Source organism: Malaclemys terrapin, chromosome 2 (assembly GCF_027887155.1).
Source record: "Malaclemys terrapin pileata isolate rMalTer1 chromosome 2, rMalTer1.hap1, whole genome shotgun sequence".
NCBI classification, from domain to species: Eukaryota; Metazoa; Chordata; order Testudines; family Emydidae; genus Malaclemys; species Malaclemys terrapin.
Window position 1 is genome coordinate 237,745,901 of NC_071506.1, and position 19,360 is coordinate 237,765,260.

Consider the following 19,360-nt stretch of genomic DNA (forward strand, 5'->3'; position numbering starts at 1 on the left):
CACGATTCCTAGTCGGCCAAGATTTTTAAAATGCATTATTTGCCAAGGTCGTTATCTTGCATCGTCACTATCTCAAGAGGTCGTTCTCTCAGGGAGTTTCTATACTAAACATTTGTATTATATTATAATAAATTTTGTAGGTCAATTTAAATTAAATATTTTTTTAATTTTTTTAATATTTTTGTTTTAGAAATCTAAAATTATGTGTTTTGGTTTAATTTGCATTATCCTATCAAAACATTTAATTTATTCATATCTGTTTTAAATGTTGCAGGTCAAAATTAAAATGAAAAGATAAAAAACAACAGTTTTTCCACACAAAGGCCTCAAAAACCAACCAAGACGAAGAACATACCAAGAACTAAGAATATGCAAACATGTCATCTGAAGGTTCAAGTGGTATACCCACATCTGAACAGCCCAAAGTACAAATCCAGCTATCTACTAAAGAAACCGTGTTGCCACAATCTAAAAGGCAGTTCCTGATGTTTGTCAGTCAAATTTTACCCATTTATTGAAGTTACAAAAGATGGTTACTGGTGTACCTCTTACAAAGAATCTTACGAAGAAGGAAAGCTTCCTACTGCCACAGTTGGTAAAACTGGAGGAGCCTGGTTTGCCAAACCGATCAGCAAAGCCAATGCTGACAAACTGTGAAAAGGCTGTAAAACACCAAGCCTCTGGAGTATACTGACATGCAGGAAGCCTTTTAAAAAACATGGCTGCCGCATCATACTTTCTATTTAAGCGAAAGATACCACACACTACAAACTGGAGGCCAATATTAAGTGCATTGTCACTTGTTAGCCCTGAAGTTGGACACTGGTTCCAAACAAGACTAGCAAATGCTCACTATCTTTCTGCAAGAAACTCAATTGACTGGTTAGGAGCCTGCAGTGCAACAATGAAAGACTCAGCAGTTGAAAAAGTGAAGCATTCTCTCACCACATTCAAAAAATGTGCATACCTAGCTGATGAATGCACCAATGCAAATGGTCATCAAATATTAAGTCATAGCGTATGTTATCTTGATGTCAGTGGTAGGCCAGTAGATGCATTTCTAGATGTTCAGGTTATAGAAGACACATTGGCTGCATCTCTGACAACCCACATCTTAGAAGAGTTAAATGCTTGTGAATTGGACCCCAAACAGATGTCAGCTTGTACATTTGATGGAGCTGCAAACTTATCTGGAAGGCATGGAGAATAAGCTTTGCTCAGAAAAAAGTGTAACCCTAATCTCTCCTATACGCACTGCAAATGACATCTACTCCAACTCGCACTAGTTTGAGCTGCAGAATCTTCAGAAGACATTTTAAAAGCCATACATTTAATGTCTTTGTTATAGACTTTTTTCAAGAGGAGTCCAAAAAGACTGAACATTGTGGAAAAAATAGACAATGCTCTGGGACTGAAGTTTAAATTAGACCAACCTGCGAAAAAACCCCGGCTTTCTTACAAGCGATCCTTGGCTGGTGTCTTAAAATTACTGCAACCATTATTGCAGAGAAGACAATCACCATTCTCTCTCTTGTAAGTTTACTATTGAAACCACTTGGGTAATTAAACAATGTCATCCAGGCATCCGCTACAACAGTAGTAGATCTTTGTCCAGCAATACAAGCTACACTTGGATCAATCAGAGAGATATCAATTAAAAACATAGTGGAAGATGCAAAGACTTCAGTCCAGAAGTTGACCAATGAATCCTTAAGTGAAGATGACAAAGAACTGTTCGTTAAGTCAGCTGAAAGAGTACACAGACTTGATTCTTACAAATCTACAACAGCGACTTCTGGATTCTACTCAATCTCTGTGTAGCTTTTACAGATGCCTATCTTATAAAACATGGACAGTTGAGTGGAGCGAGGCACTACCATCAATGGGGCTGCTATGTGATCAGGACAGAATAGAGAATTTGAACATATATGTCATATGACAAATGAACGAAGATTTGATTTCAACTTGTTCTTTTTTATTATCACTAGTGGCGCGACGTGATCTTTTTGCTATGTTTCCTAGGGTGAAAGAAGTAGAAATTCATCTCTTGATACTCCCAGCCACAACAGCTACAGTTAATGTTCTTTTTTGTCATTGAATAGAATTTTGTGTTCTGAAAGAAGTCATCTGCTGCCTATAGTATTCAATGTTGCATACGTCTCTACCCCTACTTAATATTCCTCCACTTATACATCCAATGATCGTGTTAGCCCCCTCAGCTACAACATCACACTGGGAGCTCATATTCAGTTGGTTATCCATGATAACCCTTAAGTCCTTTTCAATGCCACTACATTCCAGGATACAGTCCTTCATATTATAAGTGTGACCTACATTCTTTGTTCCTAGATGTATGACCTTGCATTTGGCTGTATTAAAACACATTGTTCTAATTCACATTTTTCCCCCTGCCCCATAAATGAGGAGATACTTAGACAATCCCAGCAAGTTGCAGTCTTGCGCCAGTTGCGAATAAGACGACTGCAATGGTGGGGTCATGTCCAATGTGCAGAAGGTCTGCTTTTATAGAAGGTTTATTGAGCTGAGATGAAAGAAAGCAGAGCATGTGGCCGACCATGAATGAGGTTGGAAGATGCAATTTTGAGGGATTTAAGAAGCCTAAATCCTCCCATACTGATTCTTTCCAAAGAAAGAAAACTTGCAAGAGATCATTCAAGATGGAAGTCCTTTCTGTACACCACCATGGCTACATCATAGCCATCTGAAACTGCTGCTGCTGTTCAAATTAGCATACTTTACCAAGTGATCCAAATCAGTCTGTATAACTGGCCTGTCTCTAACATTTACCATTCCACCAATTTTATGTTATCTGCTAATTTTACCAACAGTGATTTTATATTTTCTTCCAGATTGTTGGTAAATATATTGAATAGCGTTGGGCCAAAACCATATCCCTGCCGGACTCCACTAGAAACACCTCCATGCGAGAATGATTCCTCATTTACTGTTAGTTATTGTCAACTTTCAGTTTAATATAGACTACATTGATTTTGTACAGTGCTTTTTTAATGAGAATGTTGTGCAGGACTAGGTTAAATGACCTACAGAAATCTTATATCAACACAGTTACCTTTATCAATCCAACATGTAATCTCCTCAAAAAGTGATATCAGGTTTGCTTAATAAAGTATAAAGCCATGCTGATTGGCATTAATTAAACTACCATCCTTTCATTCTTTACTGATTGATCCAAGACAAAATCATGGAAAGGCTGATATGGGATGCAATATCAGGATAATCAGTCAATGGTTTTCCTGATCATCACATTCATCCTTTTAAGATACTGGCACAATATTAGCTTTTTATCCAGTCTTCTGGAACCTCACCACTGTTCCAAGATTTGTTAAAAATCAATATTAATGTTTAAGGAAGCTCCTGAGTCAATTCTTCTAATATTCTTGGGTACAAATTACACAGTCCTGCAGATTGATAAATGTTTAACTTTAATAACACTGCTCTACAGCCAATATAGTACTTATACAGAACTTTATCTCCTATGTCCCATTCTATAGCCTTTACATGCCTTAATTTCCTATCCATGACCTTAATGTTGGCTTTTAATTGAGCAGCTACTTGTCGCAGTATATTAATGATGTCATGTAATATATGAGTCATGTAGGCATCTATTTTTAATCTAGACTCGTACTCATCTGGGGGCTGCCCTCCTACCCACCAATGCTCTGGAGCTCTCATGGGTCTTCCCATCATGGCCTCAAATGGAGTAAAGCCATGAGAAGCTATGGTTGATCTAATAGCCATAAGAACAAGAGGGAGTTTTATATCCCAGTCCTTCCCTTGAAAGAAGATGACTTCCCCCAGTGCAGTTTTTAGAGTTCTATTAGTCCTCTTAACTGAGCCAGAGCTTTGGAGATGGCCTGCAATGTGTAATCGTTGCTTTACTCCCAAAGCTTGGCACAACACCTGAGTGATCTCACCAACGAAGTGGGGACCTTGGTCTGAGTCCATTTCCAAGGGCAACCCAAATCTGGAAAAGGTCTCTTCTAAAAGGACCTTAGCCGTTGTTTTGGCAGTACAATTCTTTGTTGGATAAGCTTCTACCCATTTGGTAAAAACGTCAACGACTATTAAACAGTATTTATGGCCTCTACCAGTGCAGGGAAGAGGGCCAATATAATCGATTTGGATCCTGCACCAAGGGCCTTCTATAAGATGGTGCTGCAAGGGTCCCTTGGCGATTCTAGATGTTGCGTTATTCTCTACGCATCTTAGACAGGATTGGATGTGGGTATTGACATCCTTCCAGATCTCTGGTCACCAAGCCACAGACGTTAGGTGCGCCATGGTCTTTTCTGGACAAAAGTGGCCCTGCTGGTGGGCTAGAATGACCAGTTCTTTTCTTAGACTGCTGGGCATCACCACCACCAGGAATGCATTGTTGTCATTCTTCCTGCAGGCTAAAATAAGTCCATGCTTGTCTGTGTAGATAGAGTACCCCTTGCATTCTCCTTTTCCCAACAAGCTTTTGATTTGTTGATCTTGTTGTTGAAGCTGTTTAATGTAAAGTTGACTATTCACATCAGGATCCAACGGCTGAATCTTGGAGATGGGTGGTGGCGTATGTCTCCAGAGATGGCTCTCGTCTAATAAAGTGGCCTCCTTGGCTAAGAGATCCACTTGGTGGTTTAATTTAGATGCTTCCGTATGGTCCTTACAAAGAGCCTTCACTTTACACATATAAGTACATCCTTTCATGTCAGATGCTAGATTCCAGGCATGTTGGAGATAGTTGGCGTACTTTATGGGTTTTCCGTCCGACGAATGCATTTGGTTCTGGATCCACACCGGCATCCAGTCACTCAGAGCCCGAATCACCCAATCTGAGTCTGAGCAAATACACACGTCTTCTTCCTGCTCCTCCTCTTACAGAACTGCTACCACTGCCACTATTTTAGCTGCTTGAGCTGAATACAGTCTTACCATGCCTTGCAGTATTTTTCCTGAGACGGGTTGTAAAGCAGCATATCTGGTGTGTATCTGGCCGTCTTGATGATAACAACTGCCATCCACCATCCATATGGTCAATTTTATTTCCTTGATTTTTAGGAAGCTGGTTTCCACCTTGAAGGGAGATTTAATCATCGGAGTCGATGGTGGTAAGGGACACTCATGGTCTGAGTGCAGTGCGTAAGGAAGGATGCTAAACTGAGGCGACTTGCATACCGTGATGTCTCGGTTTACCAAGTTTAGGGTCCAATTAGCGAGTCGAGGGGAGGACACTCGTCCCTCGTTGATCTTCCTTGATACGACGTATTTAATGGGGGTGGGGGGTGATGTTCTTACAATAACAGGAGCCAATCCCATCAAATATTCCCAATGGCTGATTGCCCACACCAGTGCTAGGACCTCCTTTTCACAGGGGCTGAATGTCCGTTCCACCTGGGTGAGAACTCTTGATCCATAGGCGACTGGTTGTAGTCTGCTACCTTGATCCTGCAACAACACTGCACTAATTCCATCCCCATCTGTGGCCAGCTGTAGATGAAAAGGGTCTTCTGGCCTCGGAAAAGCTAGAGCTGGGGCCTTTGCTAGTGCTTGCTTCAGGGTTTGGAATGCGTCTTGGTGGATGCTTCCCCACTCCCACTCTTGGCCCTTCTGAAGCAGTTTATAGAGGGGTCTCGCGATGGCAGCATAGCCTCCTATAAATTCTCTGGAGACCCCTGTGAGGCCTAAGAACGATCACAGTGTTGTGATATCCCTGGGCGCCGGGAGCTTGCAAATCAGCTCAACTCTCTGTCTATCTGGCTGTTTCCCATTTGGGGACAGATGGATGCCTAGATAGATGACCTCAGGTTGCACAAACTGGGCTTTTGTTGGGTTAACTAGAAATCCAGTGGAATGGATTTTATCCAGGAGTACTTCGAGAATTCGTAGATTCTCCTCCCGACTCTCCGTGGCAATCAGGATGTCATCCACGTAACTCAGCACTTGGTCCTGATCTTGCATCCTTCTCCATATGACAATGACATATACTCGGGGCATTGTGTAGGCCCTGTGGAACACGGGTGAAAGTCAGCTGGCGTCCCTCAAAGGTGAAAGTGAACTTATGCTGTGACTCGATGTAATGGGATGCTGAAGAAAGCATTGGATAGGTTGAGCACTGAGAAATATCTGGCACCTGCGGTAATGGTACATTCATACAAATAGGATGAACACACTCAGTAGATTATATGCTTTGTAATGATACCTTACAAGAGACCTTTTGCATAAAGTATATTCCAGTTACATTCAATTTACACTCATAAGCATATTTCCATAAACATATGGAGTGCAACATCACAGTGCTAGTGGGCTGAGACAAGAATTTTGTTTTAGACGGTGATACAAGTACACCATGTTCACATCACTTGTCAAAATAATCAAGTATTAAAAGAGTTTTAGTATAAGTCACATAAGGTGGAACAGAGCAATTAGTATAAACAAATAATATGGATGAAGTTGCTTAAATAAATCTCTCTTGGTTTATAGCATTTTATATTTAAAACTACATTCTAAAGCTAACGTGCTTCAGGAATGGACTGAGCTCTCAAATTAATTTTCAGACTATTTTTTTTTGTGCATCTGAATAAAAAACCAAAGTTTTGCATGTGTGGTGGTGAGTTATGACTTTCATTAGATTAATAAAAAAGAAATTTTATGAGAACCAGTCCTTGAAAGGCACTTAAATAGCTGACCTGATAATCAAATTATATACAATCTAAGCCCACAAGATGGAGCCCCAATCTCCTTCTTTTGCAAGACTGAATAAGAAAGCATTTTTCTACTAATGAGTTTGATCAATCAGTCCTGAATATTGGAGAAAGTATCAGCAAAATATAATTTGAGATAAAATTCAGAATGTCTTAAACTGATGTTGTAAAAATATCAAATTTCCCAGTTCTTAATCTAAAAGGGAATTTTGCAGTTAAGGAGGAGAGTTTTTAGAAATTGTAATTTTAAAGTTGCCTAGAAGTTTCCGCCGGGGCCTAGTACAGTCACATAAGGTGGAACAGAGCAATTAGTATAAACAAATAATATGGATGAAGTTGCTTAAATAATTCTCTCTTGGTTTATAGCATTTTATATTTAAAATTACATTCTAAAGCTAACGTGCTTCAGGAAGCCAAAAAAAGAAAAGTAGACCAATTTTTATATACGCTTTCAGTAATTCTCAGAGTGACCTGAGAAGAAGTCTTAGTTGTGTCCAGGAAATCATAATATCTTTCCACTATAAGAACTAGAGGTCCAACATACATTGACAATAGCTTAATCCTAAATACAGTGCATTGAAAAATATCAAATCTAGGTTTTAAAAGGCATAAACAATCTCTAAGTAAACAAAGGTTCAGTTGCCATTTAGGGATGAACTAGGAGAAGTCAAAAGGATACATTTTCAAGGAAGGATTTTAGCTTAGTCTTACTGAGGTCAATAGGAGTTTAACCATCAACTTAATTGGGAGCAAAATTTGGCCCTGAATAAGTGCAATTTCAGTTTAATCTGTCAGACAGATCTGTATGTGACAGAGCTACATAATCTTATCTGCTCTATGAAATAAAGGAAAAAGCAATCCTGACGTGAGTAATTTGTGCCAAAATATAAAAATAAAAGCCACTGGTTAGTGGACAAATAGTATCTAGGTATCCAATCACTTAAATCCTTAGAGCTTTCTTAATAGGTAGAATAATAGATTTTACCACTAAAGATTTACCAATGAAAATTTTGGTTGAAATACTAACCAGAAGAACAGTATCAGGGTAGCTTACTAGAGGTTAGAAATGGAATAGGGAAGAAAGGAGGGCAATACATTACAGATATCTAATCCACATATGAGTTAACTCAGACAAAAAGAAAGTTCTGAGGGAAGAGGGGCTTGGGGAGAGTTACAAGCAGTATATGATATGTTATCACATAACCTATATTTGCAAAAATGTAATTCAAGTGTACATTCACCCAAACATAGATTATGAAAAACAAAGCAACAAATAATGTGAGAAGTAAAGGGAAATAAACTTAGAGTCTAACTTTTCATACCAAGAGGTTACATTGTGCATTTGATACAGGAGAAGCTGCATATGGTTCAGGTATAATCCACTGGTCAGTGGAATCATACAATCTGAGCATGCAGGGAGCCCTCGCTAGATGAACTAAAAAGAATATTTGATGTGGTGCAGACAGCTATTGCAAACATGGTTGCTACACTTGATAGTTTAGTAAACAGAATTAATAATATTAAAGCCAGATCTTAAACCTGGAGATGGACACTCTTCACATCAGATTTGATTTTTTTTTAAATGCAAAGACCTGATCAGGCTGAGTAGCTGAAGAAAATAAAGTACTGAACTGTAAAGCTCTCATCCTTAAAAATCAATGTCTATATTATATAGCTTCTTGGAGTAGCAAATTGAGAGGAAAGGCAAGAGCTGGGATTATCCTTATAGAATGGTTTCACAAACTACAAAGATGACCCATATATGTGGAACAGATTTACAGACTTCCCAGCCACAGATACACAAATACAATCAATGCTGACATCATTGTTGCCAGAATATCAGATGTTCATGACAGGTGCCAGATTTTTACAAGCACTCTGATAACTGGAGGACATTATGTCCAAGAATTGTAAATTTTAATATTTCCTGAGCTTTGTGTGGTTAAGGCTCAGATTTCTGTGCCCCAAATGAGCTAAAAACTATTGGAGATGGGCTGAAAATCCATTAAATCAACTCCCCTTTGACTCTACTGGCAGTGAAGTAACTCTTGAACACAGTCAAAAGTATACAGTGATTTTCTCTATGAGGGTTGAGTTGATTGAATGGATATGCTACTACATGTGTGTAGATCTAGGCACATGTAGGAACACACACATAAGAAGAAAAATATGTTACTTGGGAAGGTCAGGGGCCGGCAACCTTTCAAAGAAGAAGAGCCATTTTTTTGTTTTTGTCTTTGACCAAAATATTTCGAGAGCCGCATCACACATAAAGCTACTTGTAAAGTTAGAATTTATCAACTAATAATAATTGAACATATTAAAGTTATTACTACTCACCAATATTTTTAATGCGACTTCAGGAGTTTGAATTTGAATATGAACAGGAAGGGGCTCCGGGCTGCGGCAGGGTATTGGGGTGCAGGAGGGGGTGCGGGGTCTGGGAGGGAGTTTGGGTTCAGGAGGGGGTTCTGACCTGGGGTAGGGGGTTGGGGTGCGGAAGGGGGTGTGAGGTGTAGGCTCTGGCCAGGAGGCACTTACCACAGGCAGCTCCCAGCCAGCGGTGCAGCAGGTCTCTGGCTCCACGCCGATCCCTGAAACGGCTGGCTGCTGGCATGTTTCTGCGCGCCCCTGGTGGGAGGGGAGGCAGCTCCGCTCGCTGCCCCCACCCCCAGCATCATCCTCACAGCTCCCATTGGCCAGGAGTCAGCCAATGGGAGCTGTGGGGGTGGTTCTTGCGGGCGCAGGCACCACACAGTGACCTGTTGTCCCCCTCCCCCCAAAGGGCGCGCAGAGATGTGCCAGCAGCCAGCCGCTTCCAGGAGTGGTGTGGGGCCAGAGCTCTGCTGCGCCGCCGGCCGAGAGCCACAAGGGGGCAACCAAAGAGCTGCGTGTGGCTCCAGAGCAGCAGTTGCTGATCCCTGGTGTAGGTGATACATATACTACTTTGTTATATGAATTGTATCTCAATCATCACTAATGTCATCACTATCCCAACAGATGTTGGATGCTGGCCTCTATTAGTAATTAATACTACATAGTAATTCTATGTAATATTAATCTTTAGAACAGAAAAAGTAGAAAGAAAAAGGAAGAAACAAAGTATAAAGAAGAGGAGAAGTATTGCAAGATTAGGTGGCCATGCTACATATAACATAGAAAAGTCCATTGTACGCATTCATTATTGGCAGCAGGAAAATCATTTAGACCATATAAATCAGAGACAGATAAAAGTTTATCCCGGCCTGCTCCCTGCCAATGCAGGATTGTTACCTACAATACATCTTTAATGTTCTCCTGCTTAAGTAGTTTTAAATGGTTCAGGTGATGGGGCTTACACTGTTTTTCTTGGGAGACTTTTACACAACTTGATAGATTTGGACTTTTTGGCTACTATATCACCTAGCAAACCATGGTGTCTCGAACAGTCTGTGTGCCGCATTTTAAAAGACTTGTAAATTGCAGCTGGAGTTGTTGGAGACTGACTTATGAATGCAGTGGGCTGGATGTAGTTTCTAAGTATGGTACCATTCTGTGGTCCATCTTGATTTGTTTTTGTTAAATATTTTCTTGTTGTTCTGATTCTCAGAATTAAATTCAGTGTAGTTCATTAAAAAGACATGTCTGGCTTCCTTTGACCTGGAAACATAACACAGACTCGTGTAATTTGTGGTCCACTTTTTCCCATACTGGTTGATGTCTTTTAACATAACTGGCTTTGAGATTTTTCCCTCTCACTGAATACATTTATTTTGGATTATTTTCTCGATATATTTTTCTATGCTAAATCTCATTTTGTTATTATCTGCCCCTATTCCTACCTTTCTAAGTCAGGGGAGGGCAAACTACAGTCTGCGGGCCGGGTCCGGATTGCCAGCCCTGTGGTGCAGCAGGGCTAAGGCAGGCTTCCTACCTGCCCTGGCCCCATGCCGCTCCTGGAAGTGGCCAGCACCACATCCCTGCAGCCCCTGGGGGAGGAGGGCAGAGGGTTCCGTGTGCTGCCCTCACCTGCAGGCACCACCCCTCGCAGCTCCCATTGGTCGGGAACGGGGAACTGCAGCCAATGGGACCTTCAGGGGTGGTACCTGCAGGCGAGGGCAGTAGACAAGTAGAGGTTATAAAGAACATTCACCAATGATGTCATAGAGTGAAAGTAAGCACCACGACACATTTCATAGCAAATAACCAGTGGTCTAGCCCTATGGTTAATAACATACATAATTCCTCCCAAAATATCCCACATCAAAGTTTATATTAAACATTCATGAAATGAACTTTAGCTATGCAAAGGCTTCAAGTTAGCCTGTCCCTTGACTATTGTTTAAACACTGGAGGAAAAAATTTAAGCACATTTGGGGGGTCCCCATCCAGTGCAATTGCTGTACAGTCCTCTTAAAGGGAACCAAAAATGGGACAGTGAGACAGGATTATCTATGCTACATTACAGAGGCGGTAGCATGTCAAACACGATCTGCTGCAGTTCATGCTGCCAAGAAAGTCAAACACAATCATGAGTAATAGTTTAACATTTAGAAAAAGCCCCAAGTGGTAACATGTATAGCAGCTTCATCTTTGTTCTTTGGGTTAAATCCTCATCTTTCATGTTTGATACTACTAGGAAGGCTATGTGTTTGACTGGAAAAGCCCAAGTAATTTGTTTCCTTTCTTTGCACAGTTTTTCCCACTGAAGAATACTGAACAATCTGAACTCTAGAAATGGTGTTACTCTAATAAAAGGATTGATTCTCTCCCCTCCCCACTTACAGTATTTTTCTTTCTTTCAAGCACAATGTAACACTTTTGTCCACAGTAGATAAGGCTGTATGTTTGTCACAGCCATTACTTTTATTACCAAAAAATGGGACTTTTAGACATTCTCAATGTCTCATCTTGGTCAGCCTGCCACTGAGCAAGACTCCTCAATGATTTTTTACAGAGTTTGTTCTGTATATGTTGAGTGCATTGAATAGAAGTACTTAAGTGGATTTAAACTATCAGTTACATATTTTTTAATTTTTTACACATTTTTTATTATTCAGTAAAGTATATGTAAAGTATAGTATACTAGTATAGTAAAGTTTTTCATGAGAAACAACTTAATATTAATTTTAAAAGTGACATAATTTCTATCTTTTTATCTAAAATTATTACTTTATCTTTTTTTGCCATGACAGTTTTCCATTTTTGTTGTGGCAAATAACCAGCCTTAATAATGGAAGTGTAGGAATTTTTTTAATCAGGTGACTAGGATGTTGTTACTGGTAATCAGTTTGTGTACTATAATGTAGCACTCTCAGCAGCATTCTAGGGGCCTAAAAATTGAAGCAGGGTATTGTTGTGAAAGGCACCAAGCTTACTTGCCTTAGCATCCTTTGGAACGCTTGTTGTTTTAACAATGTAGTTATGTGTACCCCAGATCAATAAACATCACTAGAAGGACATTACAATATTCTGCAAGTGCTAGTCTCTTCTGTGCTGGAGGTATATGACACATATTGTTCACAGAAGCACAGGATTCATTCAGACTCAGACAAATAAGCCAACCACACCCAGAAGTCTCAAGACCAAAAAAGACAGGAAAGGTCTATGTCGATTATTTTTTTGTATTCACTCCCTTTTCTTTTCCTTTTGTCTCTTTCAGATGCCCTTCTCCTAGAAAGCTAAGAAGCCGGAACCATCTGGAGACAATCCATACCCATACTCAACTCCATAGACTTTTAAAGTATCCTGTAAATGGATTAACAATGGGCCAAATTCTTACCTTTAGTACCCATACACTGCTCCTACTGAAGTCAATGGGAGCTGTGTGCACTCAGTATGTTTGAATATACCTTAATTCTTTATTTGACTATAAGTTTAGTTATACTGGGCCTGTCATGGGGCAGGCTCAACTGGGGCACCCTCTTGCATCAAGCCATGGCACAACAGGAGCACCTGCCTCAGTTTCCTCTCAGTCCAGCCATAAAAAGAGCACAGTCTCTCAGACTGTCCAATTCAAAGTTCAACCCCTGGTCAAAATTTACTGACCCGAGCACGGAGGAGCTGCAAGCCCTAACACAGACCTTCTTCCCCGATGACCAGGACGTCCCTCTACAGAGCCAGGTACACCATGAAGGGGAGTTGGGAAGTGGCCCGGGGTAGCCGACCCTGTTTGGCTGCAACACTGACAGCAAGTGAGTCAGCATGTTGGGTCAGGATCCCCACTGTCCCGGTGGCAGACCGCTCTACCACTGCTAGGGCCCTGGGCCAGGACACAGTGGAGTGGGTGGGCCTGTGTCCCGCCTGCCACCCCAGTCCGTAGGTGGCAGTCTCCCCCTCTCTTAGGCAAGAACCCTGTGCTTGTCGGCCCTTCGCCAGAGCTAGGAGGCCGGACTGTTTGCTGCTCAGCCTGAGTGCAGGCCTGAGCCCTCAGACTCTCTACTGCCCCACCCTGATCAAGGGCCTGGGCTAATTGACTGTTTGCTGCCAAGCCTGACTATAGGCCTGAGCCCGAGACTCTTTGCTGACCCGCCCCGACTGGGGGCTGGGGCTCCGTAACGGTGTTTGTTGTTCAGTCTTGATCACAGGCCCGAGCTCACGTCTCCCATTGCCCCACCGATTCCCCACGTCAAGCGACCCCCGGAGACGTAGTGAGGCAGATTGGCGGCCCACAGACGCGAAGGGGGAGGAGCCACTCCCCCCAGTGGACTAGAATGGGTGATGCCATTGCTGGAATACTGTGTCCAGTTCTGGCGTCTACAGTTTAAAAAGGATGTTGAAATACTGGAGAGGGCTCAGGAATAAGCTACCAAAATGATCTGAGGTTTAGAAAACATACCTTGCAATGAGAGACTTTAGGAGCGCAATCTATTTAGTTTATAAAAGAGAAGGGACTCCTATCATGGAACCTCTCCCCTCACTAAGAAGGGAGAAAGAGTTGCATCATGGGAGATGTAGTCCAGCCTGAGAGCCCAGCCCATAGAGGAGAATGGGAGCATAAGGTATCTAAACTAAAAATCTCATGAGGCTTTGAATCAAAACATTTCAGTTTTTGGATGAAAAGTTTAAAAAAGTTTCACTGAAAAGTTGAAATTTTCTGTGGAAAAAAAAAATAGATTTTCCCGAACTGCTCTATTGTTAAATACCTGCCCAGAGAGAAATGCTAGAAATAGAGGGCTGTTTCATCTAGCAGATAAATACATAAGATACAATAGCTGCAAGTTGAAGCTTGAAAATTTGTAGTTGGAAATAATGTGCACATATTTGAGTGGTATTAACCATGGAACAGGTTAAAGGGATATGGTAAATTCTCCACCGCTTGGAATCATTAACTGAATGTCTTTCCAAAACTTTCATCCACAAGTTATGGGACTCTGTAGAAAATACTGGTGAAATTCTATAACTTGTTTGTACAGGTGGTCATGCTAATTGATCAGAATGATATCTTCCTGCCTTAAAAGCTCTTCCTCGGCTGTTTTTTATTTAACACCAGAACTGTCTAATTTTTCTCTGTAACATACAATTTGCATGCAAGATATTATAGAACATAAAACTGTATTGTTTGGGGGCTCTATTCTACCTGGTACTTACAACAGGTGCTTTTCCATACATCAGCACAAAGAAAGGGAGAGGCATAGATACAGATACAGATAACTGATCATTATTATTACAGGTAACTGATCATTAGTATTTCTATATAAAACTTCAATTATGGAAAACAAAAAACACTCAAACTGTTCTTCAAATAACGTGTAAGACTTTACCATGTTCATAGGACAGTGTCCCTTTAAACTATTCCCACCCAGATCTGTAATGCTGGCTAAATGCCTGGCCACTCTGGATTCAGTTTTGACAAACAAAACATGAATAAAGGACAATGAAAGAACTAGATGCAAGGTAACCCTTATTTACAACTGGACAGATTATTTATTTACAAATTGCCTTATTTCTTAAACAGAAATGTATTTTTCAGTCACATTTATTTACAGTTTTTTAAATCGCCAACTTGCTGTTTGCATGATTTATAAGGTAAGTCATAAACAGTTTAGAACACTTATCGAATTGAAATAAACTCATCTGAGACTTGAACAGAAACTGTGTAAAACTGATTGTGAAGCTTATTGCTTATTATAATTCTAGTCATTCTATTATTGTTTTGTACATTTTCCCTTTTATCTTCTCAGAAGAGTACATTAATGATTTTAAATGTGTAGGTACTGAATGGAGTTCAAAATTAATATTTAACAAGGACTTTTATTATACAATTATGTACTAGCAAGTAATCTTTAGTATTAATGATTAAAATGAATTGCTCTAAATTGTAGACCTTTTTTGTAATTCAAGTTTAATAGCTATCAGTGCATTGTGGAAATTAGTTAACACACTGACTGAAGGAAATTTTTTAATGATATATTCAGTTTACCATCAGATATCATAGATACGATCCCATAATGGTATTTTTATAAACAACATTGTATCCATCCTTTTAGAAAGAAATGATAAAATATTAAGTTGTAGAATTTCACTGGTAAACTATTGCCTTTATAAAAAAAGATAATTACATAATGGACTTTTAACATCTTTTTAATATATCTGTGTGTAAAAGTGCAATTTAGAGACATGAAAAGCAAGTTCCTGTGTATTGTTGCAAATGGACTTTTGGATCTGCAGAAGCAAACATATAATCAGTGTTTTCTGTAATATTTCTGTAATTATCATTTAAATGGGATGATAATTATATATTAACTGCGATCCCTACTACCCATCTCAGTTGGATGTCCAAATGAAAGTTAAAGATAGCAGTGAATATTTTTACAAAGAGTAGGGAACATTTTGTTTGTCCCATCCCACATGTTTTTTCTCAGTAAAACAGAATATAATGTCCAAGGATGTGTGAGCTATAGCTGACACAGCAGTGGCTGCTGTGTTTTCCTACTTGGGCACAGAATTATTTTGTTTTAACTTCTTCCTTGGTAAATCTTTCTGAGATACTGTACCTAGAAACTGAAAGATGCTCAATACAAAATTTTGTTGTCTATATACACAATATGTTTCTATTAATTTTATTATTGAAGCATTAATAGATATTTTGTTTTCTATTAATAGGAGTAGTAAGTCATCTGATTTTGGATCACAGTCACTATGTGGAAAAAACATTTTGCCTTTTGCCTTTTATTTTTGGCTGTCACAACAGATCATGTAGCCTATGGACAAAACAGAAAGAAGGGACAAAAGCCAAATCCTCTTGCAAGAAAAGATGATTTTCCGGGTAAAACCTTTTTCTTAGAAATTGCAATAGGCTGTATAAAATGTTTCCTAGAAGTTTTCCAGGATAATTGCCAAGGAAATGAGAAATTATACGTGTGTGGGATTATTTTGTTTTTTGTTTTTTTTTGTTTTGTGTTTGCTAATGAGTCCTGGAATATATAGCAGCACATTTCAAATCTACATTGTATTGTAATGTGATCCTTTGTTTTCATCTAAATATATATCACTTCTGAATGATACACATTATGAGAAATTGAACAACCATTTTTCATATTGAATTTGCGGTCAGAAAATTTATATTTTGATGTAATATTACTATGATAAAAATAATCTGTGATGTAAGTGTGACCTAAAATCTGAAATATTGGGCTCATGATGTACTATAGAGCAGAATTTGTCTCTATCTCCTAAAAAAAAATGATGGGGGAGGTTTGGGAATGTTGCAGTAGCTTTTTTAATTTAAAATCTTGGAAGCAGGTATATACCCTTAAGACAGAATTATTATTGTAACTTTCTTATTCCATTACAGATCCTGTGTGCTTCATTGACATGGTCTTTATCTTGGACAGTTCTGAAAGTGCAAAAAATGCATTGTTCAGTGAGCAGAAAGATTTTGTTAACAACTTAAGTGACAAAGTTTTCCTAATAAAACCTGGTAAATTCCAGAAGTATGATGTCAAACTGGCAATCATGCAGTTCAGCAGTACAGTCAAAATTGAGCATTCCTTTGTAGCCTGGAAAGACCTAAATAACTTTAAGCAGGAGGTCATGAAAATGAACTATATTGGGCATGGCACCTACTCCTATTATGCAATTTCCAATGCCACTCAACTGTTTAAAACTGAAAGTCGTAAGGGAAGTGTAAAAGTGGCTTTGTTGATGACTGATGGTATTGACCATCCAAAGAGTCCTGATGTCCAGGGGATATCTGCAGCAGCCAGAGATCTTGGAATATCATTCATTACCATTGGACTATCTAGTAAAAATGCCAATAAACCAAACCTACATTTGATATCTGGGAATGCTCCTAGTGAACCTGTTCTAATCCTAAATGATCCTAATCTCTCAGAGAAAATAAAAGAGCAATTGGTAAGTAAGTGTGAATGGTTACATTTCTCTTCCCTTTTATTAGTGGCAGATTTTGTCATTGATGATGATATAGACACATATTAATTTGAAAATAAGGTACAGTCTTATTTTCTTTCTTAAATTTCTAGCCCTACTGGTTGCAGAGAAAAGTTTGAAGACATTACATGAGCGTACCTGAAAAGTTCAAAAACCAAACAGCAGATAAAAAAGCCAACTTTTTTTTTAATCAAATGATTTTTAAAAACAATCAGATTTTTTTTAGGATCTGTCTCATGATGGCTTTTGAATACTTAAGGTTAAGCAATGCTGCAGGAATAGGTGAAGTGGTTCAGCTGTGAAAAAGATCTGAGGCAGCATGAATCCAGTTCAATTCACAGGCCCAGCCTTCGGTCAAACAACATTTTGGGCAAGGGAGGATTTTGTGCCATCCCTCAATATAATTTGGGGGATAGTTACTCATAATTCCAGTGTGCCTCCTAGTTTTCAAGGAATTGCGCTGTACTTAGATCACCAAAATCTAACACCATCCTTGCAGATCTATCTGTGCTGCCAAAATAGCCTTGACTCCAAAATGCTTGCACACTAAAGCCCCAGTCCTGTAATTTTTATGTTGTTACTAGTAATTTTGACATCAGATCAATCAACATTTTGATTTTGATCTAATTTTACAAACTCACACTCAAAAGTATGGAGACTAAAACCCTGATGCTGCAAAGACTTATATACATACATAACTTTATGTATTGTGTGTAATTCCATTGAAGTGAATTAGATTATTCACAAGCACATGCTAAGGGCCTGATCCATTGCGCATTGAAGACAATGGAAGTTTTTTACTGACTTCAGTAGGCACTGGATCACAACTTAAAAGCAGTGCAAGTCTCCTACTGTTCTCATTTAGAAAGCACACTAAAAAATCCAATGTAGTACATACATACAGTAAGCAGTATATCCAAAATTATTTTAATAGCTGACAGTAAATACCAGCACAGTTATGAAGTTGGTGTGGCTGGAATTAGTGGCACTGACTTGTGAGCTCCTGTGGAATAGTCAAAGAGTTTAGATAGGCTACTGTGGGACTTCTTTTCAAGGCTACTGAAAGTATTTTCATGTAGGATAAGAGGCTGTAAATAATAAGCGAAGATAAATAAGGGGAAAACATGTTTAGAATTAAACTAGCTTTTCAGTAATTACACAAGAAGAAATATTGTAAGGGTTTTCTTAATGTTTACATTTCACTAAGTCACTTTAAAAGCATGTTAAAACTAGTTTGGAAAGTTTTAAAACCAGATATAGTGACTAGTTATCACATATGTGTAAAAGCACATGGACAAACTATACAATTAAGGAAACATCTGGAGACTTCTCAGACACTGATGGCAATTGGTAAAAGGCAACTGTAAGAACTTTACTAATTTATGTCTTGCGTGTTAGATAGATGTCCTTTGACATATTTATAGAACAAACATTTTAAAATCAAATCCACTATATTGTTTATTTTAATCAATATGTAATGGGCCAAATTCCTCTCCGGGTTACACTGGTATAAATCTGGAGTTACTCTCTTTAATGACTGATGCATTTTCATGATCTCTTCATACATTGTGCAATGAGCCAAGATCTCAGGTTTAGCTATTTGCATTTTGACTCTTTGTCCTTCTTATCTTTACTACTTTTCCAAGGTAAAGATTCTGACTAGATGTTACATACTAACATTGGTGGCCCATTGGTGGTATCTTCCTGGCTGGTGCTACATTATAGACATTTTTTCAGTATATATTCCTAGGCATCAGTATATGCAGCTGAAAGTTCCACACCTCCTCCAGCCATTCTGTGGGACCTATTCTCCTCCTGCTGGATATGAGTAACTCCCTCTAGAGGGTGGATAGGATCAGAGTCATTATGATTTAAGGAAATTTAAGCAAAGAAATATGAGATCTTTGATGTCCCCTAGAAAACAGGGTTTTCGGGGCTGGCATAGTACACTAACTTGTGCAGAGCTAGTGTCTGGCTATGTATGTGTGCTGTCAAGCATGCGTCAAGCTGCAATGTAAGACATACCCTAAGAGAAGCTACACAGCAAAACACTGGTAATTCATCTGCTTTTGGAACTTATGAAAGTGTCAGGATATGTTCCTATGATGCTACATGTCTCTCTCAGTGAATATGGCATGAGTAGGCCTACTAAGTGTTCATCAGTGTAAGAATTGCACACTTAAAGGTTGAAACCATTCACTTAATTTACCATTCTTGGAATGGTATTTGGAAACAATATATTTTATAGCAAACACCTTGGT

The 19,360-nt window shown here is 39.2% G+C and overlaps 1 protein-coding gene across 2 annotated transcripts in view; it reads left to right on the forward strand.

The window, feature by feature from the left end:
- The first annotated feature begins 14,585 nt into the window (after window positions 1-14,585).
- The window catches only part of COL28A1 (collagen type XXVIII alpha 1 chain), a 139,799-nt gene continuing 135,024 nt past the window's right edge, over window positions 14,586-19,360 (forward strand). Inside the window, exons 1-3 of one of the 2 annotated variants that reach the window (XM_054016739.1) lie at window positions 14,586-14,603; window positions 15,813-15,975; window positions 16,504-17,063. In XM_054016739.1, coding sequence (XP_053872714.1) covers window positions 15,849-15,975; window positions 16,504-17,063 — 687 coding nt within the window. In that variant the 5' untranslated portion in view covers window positions 14,586-14,603; window positions 15,813-15,848. The other variant, XM_054016738.1, reaches the window with a different exon arrangement.